The sequence below is a fragment of the Coptis chinensis genome, chromosome 1 (assembly GCF_015680905.1).
Source record: "Coptis chinensis isolate HL-2020 chromosome 1, ASM1568090v1, whole genome shotgun sequence".
In the NCBI taxonomy this organism is placed as follows: domain Eukaryota; kingdom Viridiplantae; phylum Streptophyta; class Magnoliopsida; order Ranunculales; family Ranunculaceae; genus Coptis; species Coptis chinensis.
The window spans coordinates 61461590-61475366 of record NC_141456.1 but is presented as its reverse complement, the minus strand read 5'-3'; the positions used below and the strand labels follow the sequence as shown (position 1 = coordinate 61475366).

The 13777-nt window shown below is 33.4% G+C and overlaps 1 protein-coding gene, 1 long non-coding RNA gene and 1 pseudogene across 3 annotated transcripts; 2 read left to right on the top strand and 1 right to left on the bottom strand.

The window, feature by feature from the left end:
* Positions 1-716: 716 nt before the first annotated feature.
* LOC147524844 (chaperone protein dnaJ-like protein) lies at positions 717-1483 on the bottom strand. The gene has a single exon (XM_086604462.1). The coding sequence runs from the start codon at positions 1230-1232 to the stop codon at positions 942-944; it is 291 nt and encodes a 96-aa protein (XP_086460588.1). The 5' UTR covers positions 1233-1483; the 3' UTR covers positions 717-941.
* Positions 1484-7422: 5939 nt separating this feature from the next.
* LOC147524843 (uncharacterized) lies at positions 7423-9126 on the top strand. The gene is made up of 3 exons (XR_015220901.1): positions 7423-8759; positions 8846-8928; positions 9070-9126. It is a non-coding gene; the product is annotated as an uncharacterized LOC147524843 (long non-coding RNA).
* A 156-nt stretch (positions 9127-9282) lies between these two features.
* Positions 9283-10543, top strand: LOC147524842 (cellulose synthase A catalytic subunit 3 [UDP-forming] pseudogene; annotated as a pseudogene). The gene is made up of 3 exons (XR_015204151.1): positions 9283-9420; positions 9811-10396; positions 10477-10543. The product of XR_015204151.1 is annotated as a cellulose synthase A catalytic subunit 3 [UDP-forming] pseudogene (transcript).
* Positions 10544-13777: the final 3234 nt, after the last annotated feature.

Genomic DNA, 13777 nt, shown 5'->3' with positions numbered 1-13777 from the left:
TTGTCTCCCAAGTTACCCCACTTGAGATTAAATAGGTTTCTCTTGTAACAATACGTAAAGTGAGAATTTTTTAAAATGGTGCATTGGTTTGAAATAGTGCATTATGCCGAAAATGTGCGACCTTTCGAAATGTACTGGTTCAAAATAGTGCATCATGCCAAAAATGTGTGACATTTCGAAATAAGCACTGGTTCGAAATAGTATTTTATGCTGAAATGGTGTGTCATTTTGAAACATGTGACTTTTCAAAGAGTTGCTTATTTTTTTTCCAAGAGTCATTGTGTTGTTTCGAAGAACAACACTCACCTATAAATAGTTTATTAATTTGGAGAAAAAGACAAACCAAATCACATAGAGTTTTGATCTTTCTCTTCTCCATCTGTTTTTAGTCAAATACTATGTTGTGTTTAGTGATTTTATAGAATTAAAGTGTTACCTTTCTATAGAAGAAAATTTGTTCTATCTTGAGAGACAGTTTTCCATCAACCTTCAAGCACTGTGAGGGAGAAAATATGTCTTAAAGACATAGTGTATCTATACTAGGCTCATATTTAACTAAGAAGTACAAGACAAAAAATTTGTATAGTTTGATAATTGGTAAAGAGTAAGTACAATTAAATTGTATATTCCTAACATCTACTGCAGTAGCTAGTTACATTGCAATTGCAAACTACAATTACTTGCCAAGACATAGAATTAATTATCCTAGAACCATATACATAATTACATATATATATATCCAAATAATTTTGTTAAGTTCCCCTATAAAAATTACAGACCAGTCATATATAAATCCCACTGTCCTGGGTCCAAATTAAAGTAAATGCCAAACATGAAGAACATACTTAAGTTCAATTCCCTGTAGAACCAAGAACATATTATCCATTTCCACAGAACAGTATGTAAAGATATCTTCTAAAGCTCATTCGTTGTATTAGAATTTAGAAACGATTGGGAGGACGAGCAGAGATTTGAACAGGTAAAGGTCGACCAGTACCTGACCCACCACAGCTGCTACAAGACATACGACCCGACCCGGCACAAGTCCTACACCCTCCATCTCCATCTGACCAACGAGAACAAAGGCAGCTAACACGTCCAGTGCCATTACAACTTGGACACCTTGCTCCGGGTCCTGCCATAGGCTTTTGCTCCATAACTGACTGCACCAATAGTGCTCCTGCTAACACACCTAAACCCGTTGCTAGTTGCTGTGCGACGATTAGACCCATGTTGGTTCCTTGGTTCAAAGATGAGAGGAATGGAAGGGAGAAAAATGTAGAAAGTATAATGAGATGTTTTGAGGAGAGGTAGAACGAGTGGAATATGATATGAATATATGTGGAGAGGAGATGAAGTGGTGTTTGAGTTGAACACGTAGAGCAAGATGTAGTGTACGCTTGTATTTTAGTGTTAGATGTTTTGGGATTCTTTGCCTTTGCTTCTACACCTGGTCTAAAAACTTGGTCAATTTTGGGTGTTGTTTCTACTTTCTACTCCAGGCCGGACTGGTGGACTCTTATTCTAGTACGTCGGTATTGCACTTCTCGAGCATGTCGACAAAATATCGCCAATTATTGCTGACATAGTGATATGACGATTGTCAATTGGGCAGACTAACCCCATCAAATGACGGGCTTTATTTGGGCCAAAATTGTTGAAATTTTAGACTGCCAACTTGTCGAAACTTCAAAGATTTCAAAATTTTAGGACTAACAACTATTGCAGGCTAGTCATTCATATTTTAACAGTGCGCTACTATGCAAATCAAGATCAGGGATGTGATAGAATTGTGGACTATGATGATCAATTATGATAAGATGGAGATTGTTACATCAATCGCACAATATCACTTTTGGGCCCTTCAATTCACATGTTAAACTTTCGCATGATCCAAAATGTGAAATCCATGCATCAGTAATCACTGAACAGAGTTCAGTCATGCCCAACAGCCCGTGGCCAAACTACAAAATGTGAAATCCATCACTAAACACCAAATTACACGAGAATGTGGCTCAATGCGCACAACATTTACATGTTCTCACACAAAATACCACATACTAAAACGTGCACAGCAAACGCGTGACACAAGACTTAAAACTACCAAATTTCCCCAGGCCCCAATCCATACCACGTGTCTAAAAATATCTTTAGAAATGCGGCTCACACCCCTAGTTCCTAACCCATTATTTTAAACCTCCCCATGTCGGCCCAACCCATTTAACTCTCCTATTTTTAAGTTTTTATGAAATAAACTTTCTATTTTTGTGAAAATAATAAAATCTCTATTTACTTTTAAATTCCAAACAAAATTTATTTTCTTTTTTACCCTTTATCTTTTTCAGCACACAACTCATTGTTTTGGGGTTTTTATTTCATCATTTTTAACCAACAAGAACATAAAGAACACACCAATTTTAGTTTGGAGTTGAGTTCTATTTCCACGATTTGATCTCTTCATTCTCATATCATTGAAGAATAAGGTTCGGCATGAGAGAAATCGTCTTCCTTTAACTTTTGTTTTAACCTCTTTTCAATTGACTTTTTTGAACTTTTGATTATCCTATTTTCAATCTTCTTCGTTATTTTAATTTTACTTTTTCTAAATCTTCTTCGTGAGATACATACCAGTAAAATTTAAATTGGTGATATTGTCATGTTTTAAATACTGAAAATACTGCATACCTATGTAAATATAAATTTACGGATATATGACTGTTGAAAAATATTGCATACCTATGTAAATATAGATTTACAGATATATGACTATGTAAAAATACATTTACATAGATTTATCAGTTTTTCTTTGTTGTTTTTTGCAAATGTAGATATGGATGAGACTGTTCTTTTTGTTATTATCTACGAAACGCAAATTATGAGTGTTCGTGTTGGGACAAATGGTATAAAATGTATAATTGGTGATTTGAAGTGTACAATTTCTAAAAAGTGGTATGATGACCTTACTTCCATTGTCTATAGAACTCTCTTTTGTAATGGATTCGAAGCATATTGTGATAGATACTGACTTGGAGCTTCAATCCCTTGTTTGCTTCAATTTGGTTAAAGATTTTGATGCATTCTTGATAACAGCATCGTCGAGATAATTTTTTGCTTTACGCAAGGCTTCTTCTTGTACTTCTACATATTTGGTTGCTAGTTCTTCTATGTCTTCTATTGCATATGATAACAAATATGTTAAGGTTTCTTCTTTGTCTATTTCGATTGGTGTAGGACAGAGATTTTCTGGTGGTGCTCCAATATTGAGGAAAACTTCAACTCTTGGATTTTGCTGGAATGCCACTTACCTGTCACTACAATGGTGGACAAGATTAGTAAGAAAATCATAAATATGATGTTTGATCGGCAGGAGTCGTCTAGGGAGTTGGACTACTATCTTATGTCCATCTATGGAAACTTTATTGGCTGTGAGGATCGAGGTGGGGAGAATTTGGGTGGTTCTCAAGTCAAGGGAAGGTATTTTCGAGGTGCATGCTAGCCATATTCACTTGGTTGACTTGAATAGAAGACACTGCTCTTATAATTGGTGGAGAATCGAAGGATTCCCTTGTGCACATGCACTACGCTCTATTTTGGCTAATGGATTGAATGTGTATCCCTATTGTTACCATGATAGTTTCTTCTATTCTCAGACATTTCGCGATAGTTATTCAAAAGCTATAGTACCTGTAAAGAACAATAAAATGGCTGCTAATATACCAAGTGTGTCTGATTTACTATCTCCGGATCTGAAAATGAAGATAAGGAAACCATATAAGAAATGGAAGCCATAGTTTGGGATTTCATAATTCTCGAAATTCTGAAAAATCCAAAAATCCCACTGTCACTACAATGGTGGACAAGATTAGTAAGAAAATCATAAATATGATGTTTGATCGGCAGGAGTCGTCTGGGAGTTGGACTACTATCTTATGTCCATCTATGGAAACTTTATTGGCTGTGAGGATCGAGGTGGGGAGAATTTGGGTGGTTCTCAAGTCAAGGGAAGGTATTTTCGAGGTGCATGCTAGCCATATTCACTTGGTTGAATGTGAATAGAAGACAATAAAAATTATAATTGGTGGAGAATCGAAGGATTCCCTTTACAAATGCAAATGCACTACGCTCTATTTTGGCTAATGGATTGAATGTGTATCCCTATTGTTACCGTGATAGTTTCTTCTATTCTCGGACATTCAATGACTTATCAATAGTTATTCAAAAGCTATAGTACACAGATTAAGAACAATAAAATGGTCGCTAATATACCAAGTGTTATCCGATTTACTATCTCCGGATCTGAAAATGAAGATAAGGAAACCATATAAGAAATGGAAGCCATAGTTTGGGATTTCATAATTCTCGAAATTCTGAAAAATCCAAAAATCGAAATTCATCAAATTTCGATTGATTTTGGAATAATAAATATTTCGACTCTATATTTGGAATTCTAATTTTTTGGAAAATTGAAATATTGGGCAGAATTCCGAGATTTCGCTTGAATCAATCGCTTCCCAACAACATCCGATGGAAGCAAAGCCACGACGGTGATGAGAGAGGTAATGCGAAGAACAAAGCTCCCTTTTTTATATGGCCACTCGCCAATAAAGTGGGCTCCACTCCTACAACATGCTCTGCACCGATTCTATTATCTATTATTTGATGGTTGCTCTTATATAAAAACAATATGTTGATGAATTTGCATTATCTGATCTAGTATTTTATGTTGCTCGTAAGTACAATTACAAGATGTCGACGTGTAGTTGTTGTTGTTGTTGTTTTTTTTTTTTTTTTTTTTTATGTTGGATTTTATGTGTTACATTTTTTAGTTATAAATTTTTAATTAAAACAACTAGTCAAAAGAGGTTTTGTATTACTGTGTAATGATATTTTTACTTAGTAACTTTTGAGAATGAAATTAGCACCTGACACCTAACATAATATATATGTAAATGTATTTTTATATATTCATTATATATATAAATCTATATTTACATAATCGCTGAAGCTATACAAACTTAAATTTACATAGTAACTTGTGGGATTGAAAAGTTTCCGACACATGATAGAATATATGTCAATGTATTTTTACATAGTCATATATATGTAAAACTGTATTTACATAATCACTAAAACTATGAAAACTTAAATTACATAGTAATTTTTGGGATTGAAACTTTCACAACACCTGACAGAATATATATAAATGTATTTTTACATAGTCATATATATGTAAAACCATATTTACATAGTTACTGGAGTTATAAAAACTTAAATTTACATAATAACTTGATCTATGGAAATTTAAATTTAGAAGAGTGTGTTTATAAGTCTGCAAACAAATAAGAAACTATGCATGAGAAATTGTTTTCACATAGCATTTCTTTGAAATTGACCAATCTAACATCTGACATAACAAATTCATGTAATTTTATACAACATGTTAACATATATTTTTACACAGTAGATTGCTATAACTGATATATGACATAACTGATTTATGTAAATTTAAATTTATACAGTAACTTGATTTATGAAAAATTAAATTTTCATAGAGAAAGCATATCATAACTTATGCAAAAATATTTTTACACAATATATTTATAAAACATAACAAACCCAACTGTTTTACCAAATGAAAATATAAAACAGATTCCCATTACATCATTTACCAACAATACATTAAGCCAAATCAACCTTTTTACATCCATAATTATAACAATTGTAGTCATTACATCAAAGATCTAATAACAAAACCATCAAGAACTAATTAAACAAAAATCAACTCATCATTTCTTGCATTATTCTTTTGTATCCCATGTTCATTGTTGGGATATGGTCAGTTATAAGTTTTTTCTCAAAATCTGCCACAAGACTAAGCGTAGGTAATGCAGAAGTTGTAAAGGTCATGTATGACTTATTCTCGTTTACTTTATGTTACATTGAGATAAACCTAATTAATAACACAAACTATCTATGCAAAGTTTAAAATGACATAAATGAATTAATACGCAAATTTAAAAGTGCATAGTAAAACTACTATACAAATCTAATATTGCAGAGTAAAATTATAACACAAACATGAAAATGCAAAATAAAATTACTGCACAAATTTAAGAATATAGAATAAAACTATCACCACACATTACACAAACATGAAAAAATATAGTAAAAACTACACAAATTTAAGAATGTAGAGAAAAAACTACTACGAAAATATCAAAATGCATAGTAAAACTACTACATACACAAACATAAAAATACATAATAAACCCAAACTTGAAATTGTAAAACTATGAAAACTATAAAATACATAGTAAAATCATTAAACAAATGTAAATTCATATTTACAAACTAACTCGCATATGAAAATTTATTTTTTCATACAAATTTCTAAAAATAGGATTAAATGTTGAAAATTCTCACCATATTTGGTTTGTTTGCCATAGTTTTTGGAGCAACCATTTTCTCAATTTCATATTCATCTCTTCTAGAACTTGAAAGTTTGATTTTTTTTGTTTGGATTTTCAGTTATTTTTTTCAAAATTGTAAAATTATTTCTTTTATCTTTTGTTGATGATTTTTTGTACTATCTGAATTTAGATTTGTATGAGAAGATATTTCATATCTAAAAAATTAGAGAAAAGGAAGAGAGAAAATAGAAAGATTCACGGGTCTCTTAAGTGGGGGTATTTTTGTTAGTTTCATATCAAAGACTATGAATATTAAATTTACATTGAGAATGCTTCCAAAAAACACGCCACCCTCTTTTTGTCAATTTTTTAATAGAGACACGCCACTCTCCTTTACATAATCAAAAAAAAAAAAACAAATCCACGCCATTTTCAAATGTTCATTAAAAAAAACCAAAAAACATAAAGTCCAAAATAAAAGAGTCCTTAAATTTACTATAACCGGTATAGAGATCAATCTTTAAGGGCATCTCCAATGGGGGTGTAAACCGTATAGAGTGGAAATTTTACACCCCAAATATAAAAAAACTCTCTCCAATGGGGTGCTAAACCGGTAGGTAATAAATTCATTAGCTAATAGAGAGGGTGGGGAATTCCCCTCTCGCTATTACTTAATAAAAAGTCCGACGTCACTTAAAATAACGCCTGATTAACTTAAAAACTAAACGCCACTTCAAGAACACATATTTAACCTTTATTTTTAACTTACACGGATATATTTATAAAACATAACAAACCCAATCTGTTTTAAAATAAAATAGGGAAACCACTCCCCATTAGCATTTTAAAATCTATTTTTTACACTCTTCCATCCATAATTATAACAATTGTAGTCATTATATTTAATATCTATACAATACTATACAATTAGAAACAAAAATCCCAATGGCACCTTTCGCATTATTTAGGTGGAGGTGTAATTTTACACTCCCCATTGGAGATGCCCTAACTGTTGAGATTTTGGTGACACCTGTACACTTATAATTCCAGCAAACTGAGCCGTGTTAGTTTTTTCTATTATTTTTAAATTTTTTACCTTTTTTATGTTCTTTCTCAACGCGGTTTTGGACGAAGTCGATGATGGCTTCGGAGGGGGTTTTCACACAAATTTCTTCTGATGAATTTGTACGTGAATGTATTGGTGTATCAGTTTCTTCTTTCTTTACTAGATCTACTACTATCTCATTCTCTTTCCTTTTTTCTTCAAGTTTCCTCTTCAACTTTTCATTCTCAGTTTCTAAACTCTCAATCCTCTTTTTGGAAACTTCTATCTCTGCATCTTTTAAAGTAATCTCATTTTCCAAAAGGGGAACAATAGCAACTAGAATCTCAGTTTTTAGTCTTGACTCCTTTTCACGTAACTCTTCTTACTAGACGAAGTAGCTAGGTCGGAAACATCTGGTGGACGTGGTTGAACTTGAGCTGATGAACGTGGGAAATAAACACCGAAAGAACGAGATGAAGACTTTAAACACCGAAAGAACACTGTTTTCTGTGATGAAGACTTGGTACCAGTAATAGAAACTGGTGATGATGAACTTGTTTTCTGTAAGCCCATTGTTGATTTCAACTTTGTCACCATTAAAACAGAGGAATTTAAAGTTTGGGGTTTACTTGTTTTAATATTGGATTGAAGACATAGTGGGTTTGAGGTGAAGCTTGTGAGTGTGAGTGAATCAGTGAAGTGACGTAAAAATTACCCAAAAAAAAAAAAAAAAAAAACTAACATGGGAAACTTGACATAGAACCCTAACTTACTGCAAGGATAGAATATGCAAAGTTTTTACAGGATACAGTCAAAGAAATGGCAAAAGAAGTTCAAAATTAGAGAAATTAAGAAGACTGTTGAAGATCTGGATGACTTTTTAAGCAAAGTACCGATTTCATTGTATTTTGATTTCGGGCATGGTTATTAAAGGGGTTGATTAATCTATTCATTGATGATGATCTCACATATAAACGTGAATGAGCTTTGCATCATTCAAGGGGAAAATAAAAAATATAATGTTATCTGTTCCTGCACGGGGGAATCTAAAATTTTAGCTTCAGGAGTTGGAAGCTTCTTGAAGTTGTACTCGACAATTTCAATCGGGAAACTTGCAACATATATGGAAGTGGATAACTGTGAGGGGACAAGAGTTCTATTTCAACTTTCTAATTTCCTTTCTTATTGTTCGTGATTCACATTCACACAGGTCAATTTTACTCACTTACAAGCACAAGACACACGCTGTTGACAGTGATGGAAAGATCATCTCTAATGCTGATGTGGGTTTCTACATTATCGAGGTATGTTTTTCAACCTCATTACATTTCCTCCCAGTGATAGTTATTTCCATACCATCATGGTGAATATGGTCAATCTGTTGATATAGTTTTGGTATTGTATGGAGAACATCGAGAAGCTATCCATGTTATCAGCTGTGGTTATGAGGACAAGTCGGACTGGGGAAGGGAGGTATGCTGGCTTCAATGGCTTCATGTTTGGAGTTGATATTGCTTAGTTCTTTCTTCATATGGAATCTAAAAACATTTTGGTTCTCTTGTTCACTTAAATAGTTCTACTTTTAAAGTTTCTGATAACTTCTGGACTCTGCAGATTGGATGGATCTATGGTTCTGTTACAGAAGATATTCTAACAGGATTCAAAATGCATGCCCATGGTTGGCGATCAATATACTGCATGCCTCATCCCCCAGCCTTTAAAGGGTCTGCTCCTATTAATCTCTCAGATCGTCTAAATCAAGTGCTTCGGTGGTCTCTGGGTTCTGTTGAAATTCTCCTTATTCGACATTGCCCTATATGGTATGGTTATGGTGGAAGGTTGAAATGGCTCGAGAGATTTGCATATATCAACACCACTATTTACCCTATGACAGCCATTCCTCTACTTGCTTATTGTACTTTTCCAGCTGTGTGTCTACTCCCTGGGAAGTTCATCATTCCACAGGTAATGACGATTGTCCTCCCATACGATGTCTAGGGTCACCAGCAAGATGAATACCCTGTTTGAATACTTAAATGCTGAGTGTAGGAACTGGTATTCATTTCCAGCTAAATTCAGATTTTTTAAAGATTTTTGTCCCACAACAGTTTGTAAAAAGTTGGAGGTCTACCTCCATGATTTTGTAGGATTTGCAAAAGTGCGTAGTTTCGTACCATGGAGTTGAAAGACATTTTTGCAGGACTTGAAATGAAAAGAAAAAAAGCTAAAATTTTGAAGACAGTCCCAATTGTTGACTATTGGTTTTAAACACAGCCTTAGTTATTTATTGTTTGTCAGCTTCTGATTAATATGGCCATACAGCTGAACGCCCCTTTATTTATCCTTTGCTTTAAGCTATACCGTAGGACGAGCTGTTCGACCGCTTTGACTTGAGTGGTACATGGTTTTAATATCTGATGATTTTTCCTCCTTGCAAATCAGTAACATTGCTAGCATTTGGTTTCTATCCCTCTTTTTGTCTATCTTTGCCACTGGTATTTTGGAGATGAGATGGAGCGGTGTAGGGGATTGATAAGTGGTGGAGAAATGAACAGTTTTGGGTTATAGGAGGTGTTTTGAGCCCATCTCTTTGTTGTCTTTCAAGGGTTGCTCAAAGTTCTTGTCAGGATTGACACTAGTTTCACTGTCACCTCCAAGTCTTCTGATGAGGATGGAGATTATGCAGAGCTCTACATGTTCAAATGGACAACACTGTTGATACCACCAACGACGATCCTCATAATTAACTTAGTAGGAGTGGTTGCTGGAATCTCTTATGCCATTAACAGTGGATATGCTTCTTGGGGTCCCCTATTTGGGAAGTTATTCTTTGCTTTCTGGGTTACCTGTATCCCTTCCTTAAGGGTCTGATGGGACGCCATAACCGGACACCTACCATTGTGGTTGTTTGGGCAATTCTCTTTGCTTCTATCAACAAAAGGTAATAGACTGTTTCTTTGAATACCCATTATTTTGTTTTTGATATTTGATTCATTCTCCCATTCCAACTGTTCCCTGCAGTGCCCACAATCTTTGGAAGAACGAGAACCTTTGTCTTCCTCCCATGGTGCACCCTCGGCAGCATTGAGTGGACTTTTATTGGACACAAACCTGGATACATCGACACCTGATACCTATAGAGCACCCCCCTGCACCAATGCCTTATGACACAGATCTTGGACGTCCACAAACACCACATGTCATTCAGGGAAGCAGATGCAACAAGATAGGCAGCAGTACTGCATGCAACAGATTCTCAATCTATGGAAGGGATAATTAGTGGCTGTGTGGTTGGAACTCCTGCTTCAGGTGATGAACTTAAGGAGTCAGATTGCAAAGGTCAAGTGGATTCTGTGCTTCCATCGTCAAAGGAGGCAGAAGTTGAACCCTCAAAGTTGAGTGAGTCATTGTCCGTAACAGAAGAAGAGGATTGCCCCATCTGTTTTGAAGGTGCCATTCTTTTTCTAGATTAAGTAGACTTCCACTGCCCTTTTCATTTTTTAACTGATTCATTAATTTAAGTTTCTCGATTGGAATCGTACATTTTCGAATACCCATTCTCTGTTTTTGTGCATTTGATTTAATGGGTTGATCAATATATGTTTCTTGACGGAAATTTTGATTCAAAATACCATTTTTTTTCCCTTTGATATTCTGATTGTTTTCTTTACAGTTGATTTGCCATAACCTGAAACTCTGGCAAAAAAAAAATTGGAATTTTCTTTGTTAATGGTGGAATATATTTGGGTTTTCGTCAATAATCCAGAGAGCAAGATTGTATATTTTGTTAATTATAGGTATTTTTTTTTTTTTTTACCTTCACTTAATTTACTTTAGTTCTGAATTTGTATATATATATATTAAAGTTCCAAATTTTTGTTCCACCCAATTTATTTTTTATTCTATATTTGAATTTACCCGGAGTAGGAAGAAATTGGATGAGATACTGGATAGTTGAAGCACACTAAGTGATTAAGGAGGGTTACACCACGTTGGTGCTTTCTAATAGAGATAATCATTCTGGGACTTTGAAAATACACTCTTGCTCTCTAAAATACAAATGTCATATTTTTTTTCGTTAGTTTCAAACGGACAACAAATTGCCTTGCAATGAAAAAGTGATGGAAGATAGAGGCATTTTTTGTCCGGTTTTCTTAGGTATGTAGGTAGGTGTCAAACCTGTTAGATATTAGGATATACTAGTTTTTGGACCCGGGCATACGCCCGGCCTCGATACAATATTATACTTTTTGAAATAGAATTTAAAAATTATTTTTGCTCATTATTATTATTATTATTCTCCTAAAATTTCATCATCATTTTATTATTTATTTATTTATTACATAATATTTATAAGAATTGAGTTATTCAGAGTTCCTTATCACTTAATTGTGCACACTTAAATTCATATCCAAATAGATGGTCTTTTACAAATCACCTATATTTTAGTAATTTTTTTTATTTGATCAAATATATAAGAATTGAAAATACACTCAAATTTAAATGTGTTTTGTGGTTGAGGATTAAGTTGGTTATAATAATAAGATATGTGAAGTTCCCTCTTCGAATGGGAATTGTAAGTTTTATGATAATGTTAGTAGAATTGCAAGAGATTGAACCAATAACTCCTGATTGCAAAGATTTGTTTTGATCGAGTAATATTGTGATTGTGACCAATACTCAATAAAATTACTACACATCAATGCGAACGTGTTTGACAAATGTGAATGTTAGCTGTAGATTCTCGGGTCAAATTTCAAAGTAATGTATAACACAAATAATAAAGAGTGTGTCTTTGTTCCAATATATATACGGATTGGCTAGGACGGCTAGTACTTTTCAGAGTCACACTTGCTGCCTAGTGCTTCTGACAGATTGACATGTTTTGGTAGATATGGTGTGGTTCGTACATATGTTTTGTCCCCTTTTTGTTAATTTACAATTTTACTTATGATCATGACTCATGAGTAGTTAGCTATTTTTGTAATTTTGTCATCATTAAAACAGTTGTAAAGACTTGATGGCTCTTATCGGTGTTTACCTTGGGCACCTACCTCTGAAGGTGCAATACCTACCTAGCACTCAAATAAACGAAATAAATGAGCCCCCCAGCAAGGCCCAATGCAACCCCATTTTCCAGGCATACATGACAAAATGGTTTTGGAAATCAAGCTAGAAATAAAATTAAAGCATATATAGTTGAAAAGATTATCACTAAACATAGTTGTTAATCATATATGAAATTTAAACCACAAATTAAAGACGGATTCAATAGTGACAAACTTTCATAAATGAGAAGTAGTATTCATTGTGATGCTTTCCTTTTCTTTATTTTCAAATCCTTCTTCTTGTCTTTGTTGCTAATATCTTTGCAACTAATTTTCTCATTTTCCTTCATCTCTTTAATTATTTCCTTTAGCTCAAAGATCTTGTCTTTGTTTCTTTTTTCTTCAATCATACAATCTAGCATAACGTTTTTGATGGTGTCTAGCTGAATTTGTTTTTGTTCAACTTGTTTTCTTTTCTTCAAGAGTTCTTTGAAATTGAAGTCTTCAATTTCTATTTCACGTTCATCTTTTATAAATTTGATAGCATTAAAAGCAGCTGAATCTTGTGCCTTTTCTATAGAATATGCAGGGCTTCCAAAGAATTCTTTAACTATGACGTCTTCATTGTTAAAGAATATGTGTTTTGGTACATGTACTGTTACACTGCTGATGAATTGTCCGTTCTCTATTTTTGTGTTGTACACCGGATCTTGTTGAACATCAAGTTCTGCTTCTAGAATTTCCTTTAGCAACTTATTTTTACATAAGTTGTAATTTTTGTATTCCATGACCCTGCAATATAATTTTGTATACAGGAAAACATAATTAAATATATGAAACTCATAAGAATAGATATTTGGATTAAATTGAAGCTGTTTGATAGTACACGATATCTACATATATCTTGGTAAAGTAATCTTGAAGTTGAGATTTTCAAAGGTTCTCTTATAATAATTGTGAGTTCATACTTCAATAACATATTAATAAAAATTAATATTTGCAATTTCAGACCTAATAATATGAAAGTAGTTGTTCAATCTGATAGATAATAAGTATGAGAACAATAACCAAAGAATTGTGTACGCAATTGCACTTGGTGCATGTGTAGAGAATTCCAAGTATTCAAAACAGGAACATTAAATAAGATCTGATATTTTATTATACATAAGGAACTAACAATGATATAAAAAGATGATTGTGGATGCAATCTACTATCTATATACTTGTATCTCCTTGACTTTTCTTATGATTTTTTTAATTAGTATTGTAATAGG

What these genes read in the sequence shown, in the direction of transcription:
- LOC147524844 (XM_086604462.1), bottom strand. Translation starts at nt 1,232, where the DNA reads ATGGGTCTAATCGTCGCACAGCAACTAGCAACGGGTTTAGGTGTGTTA.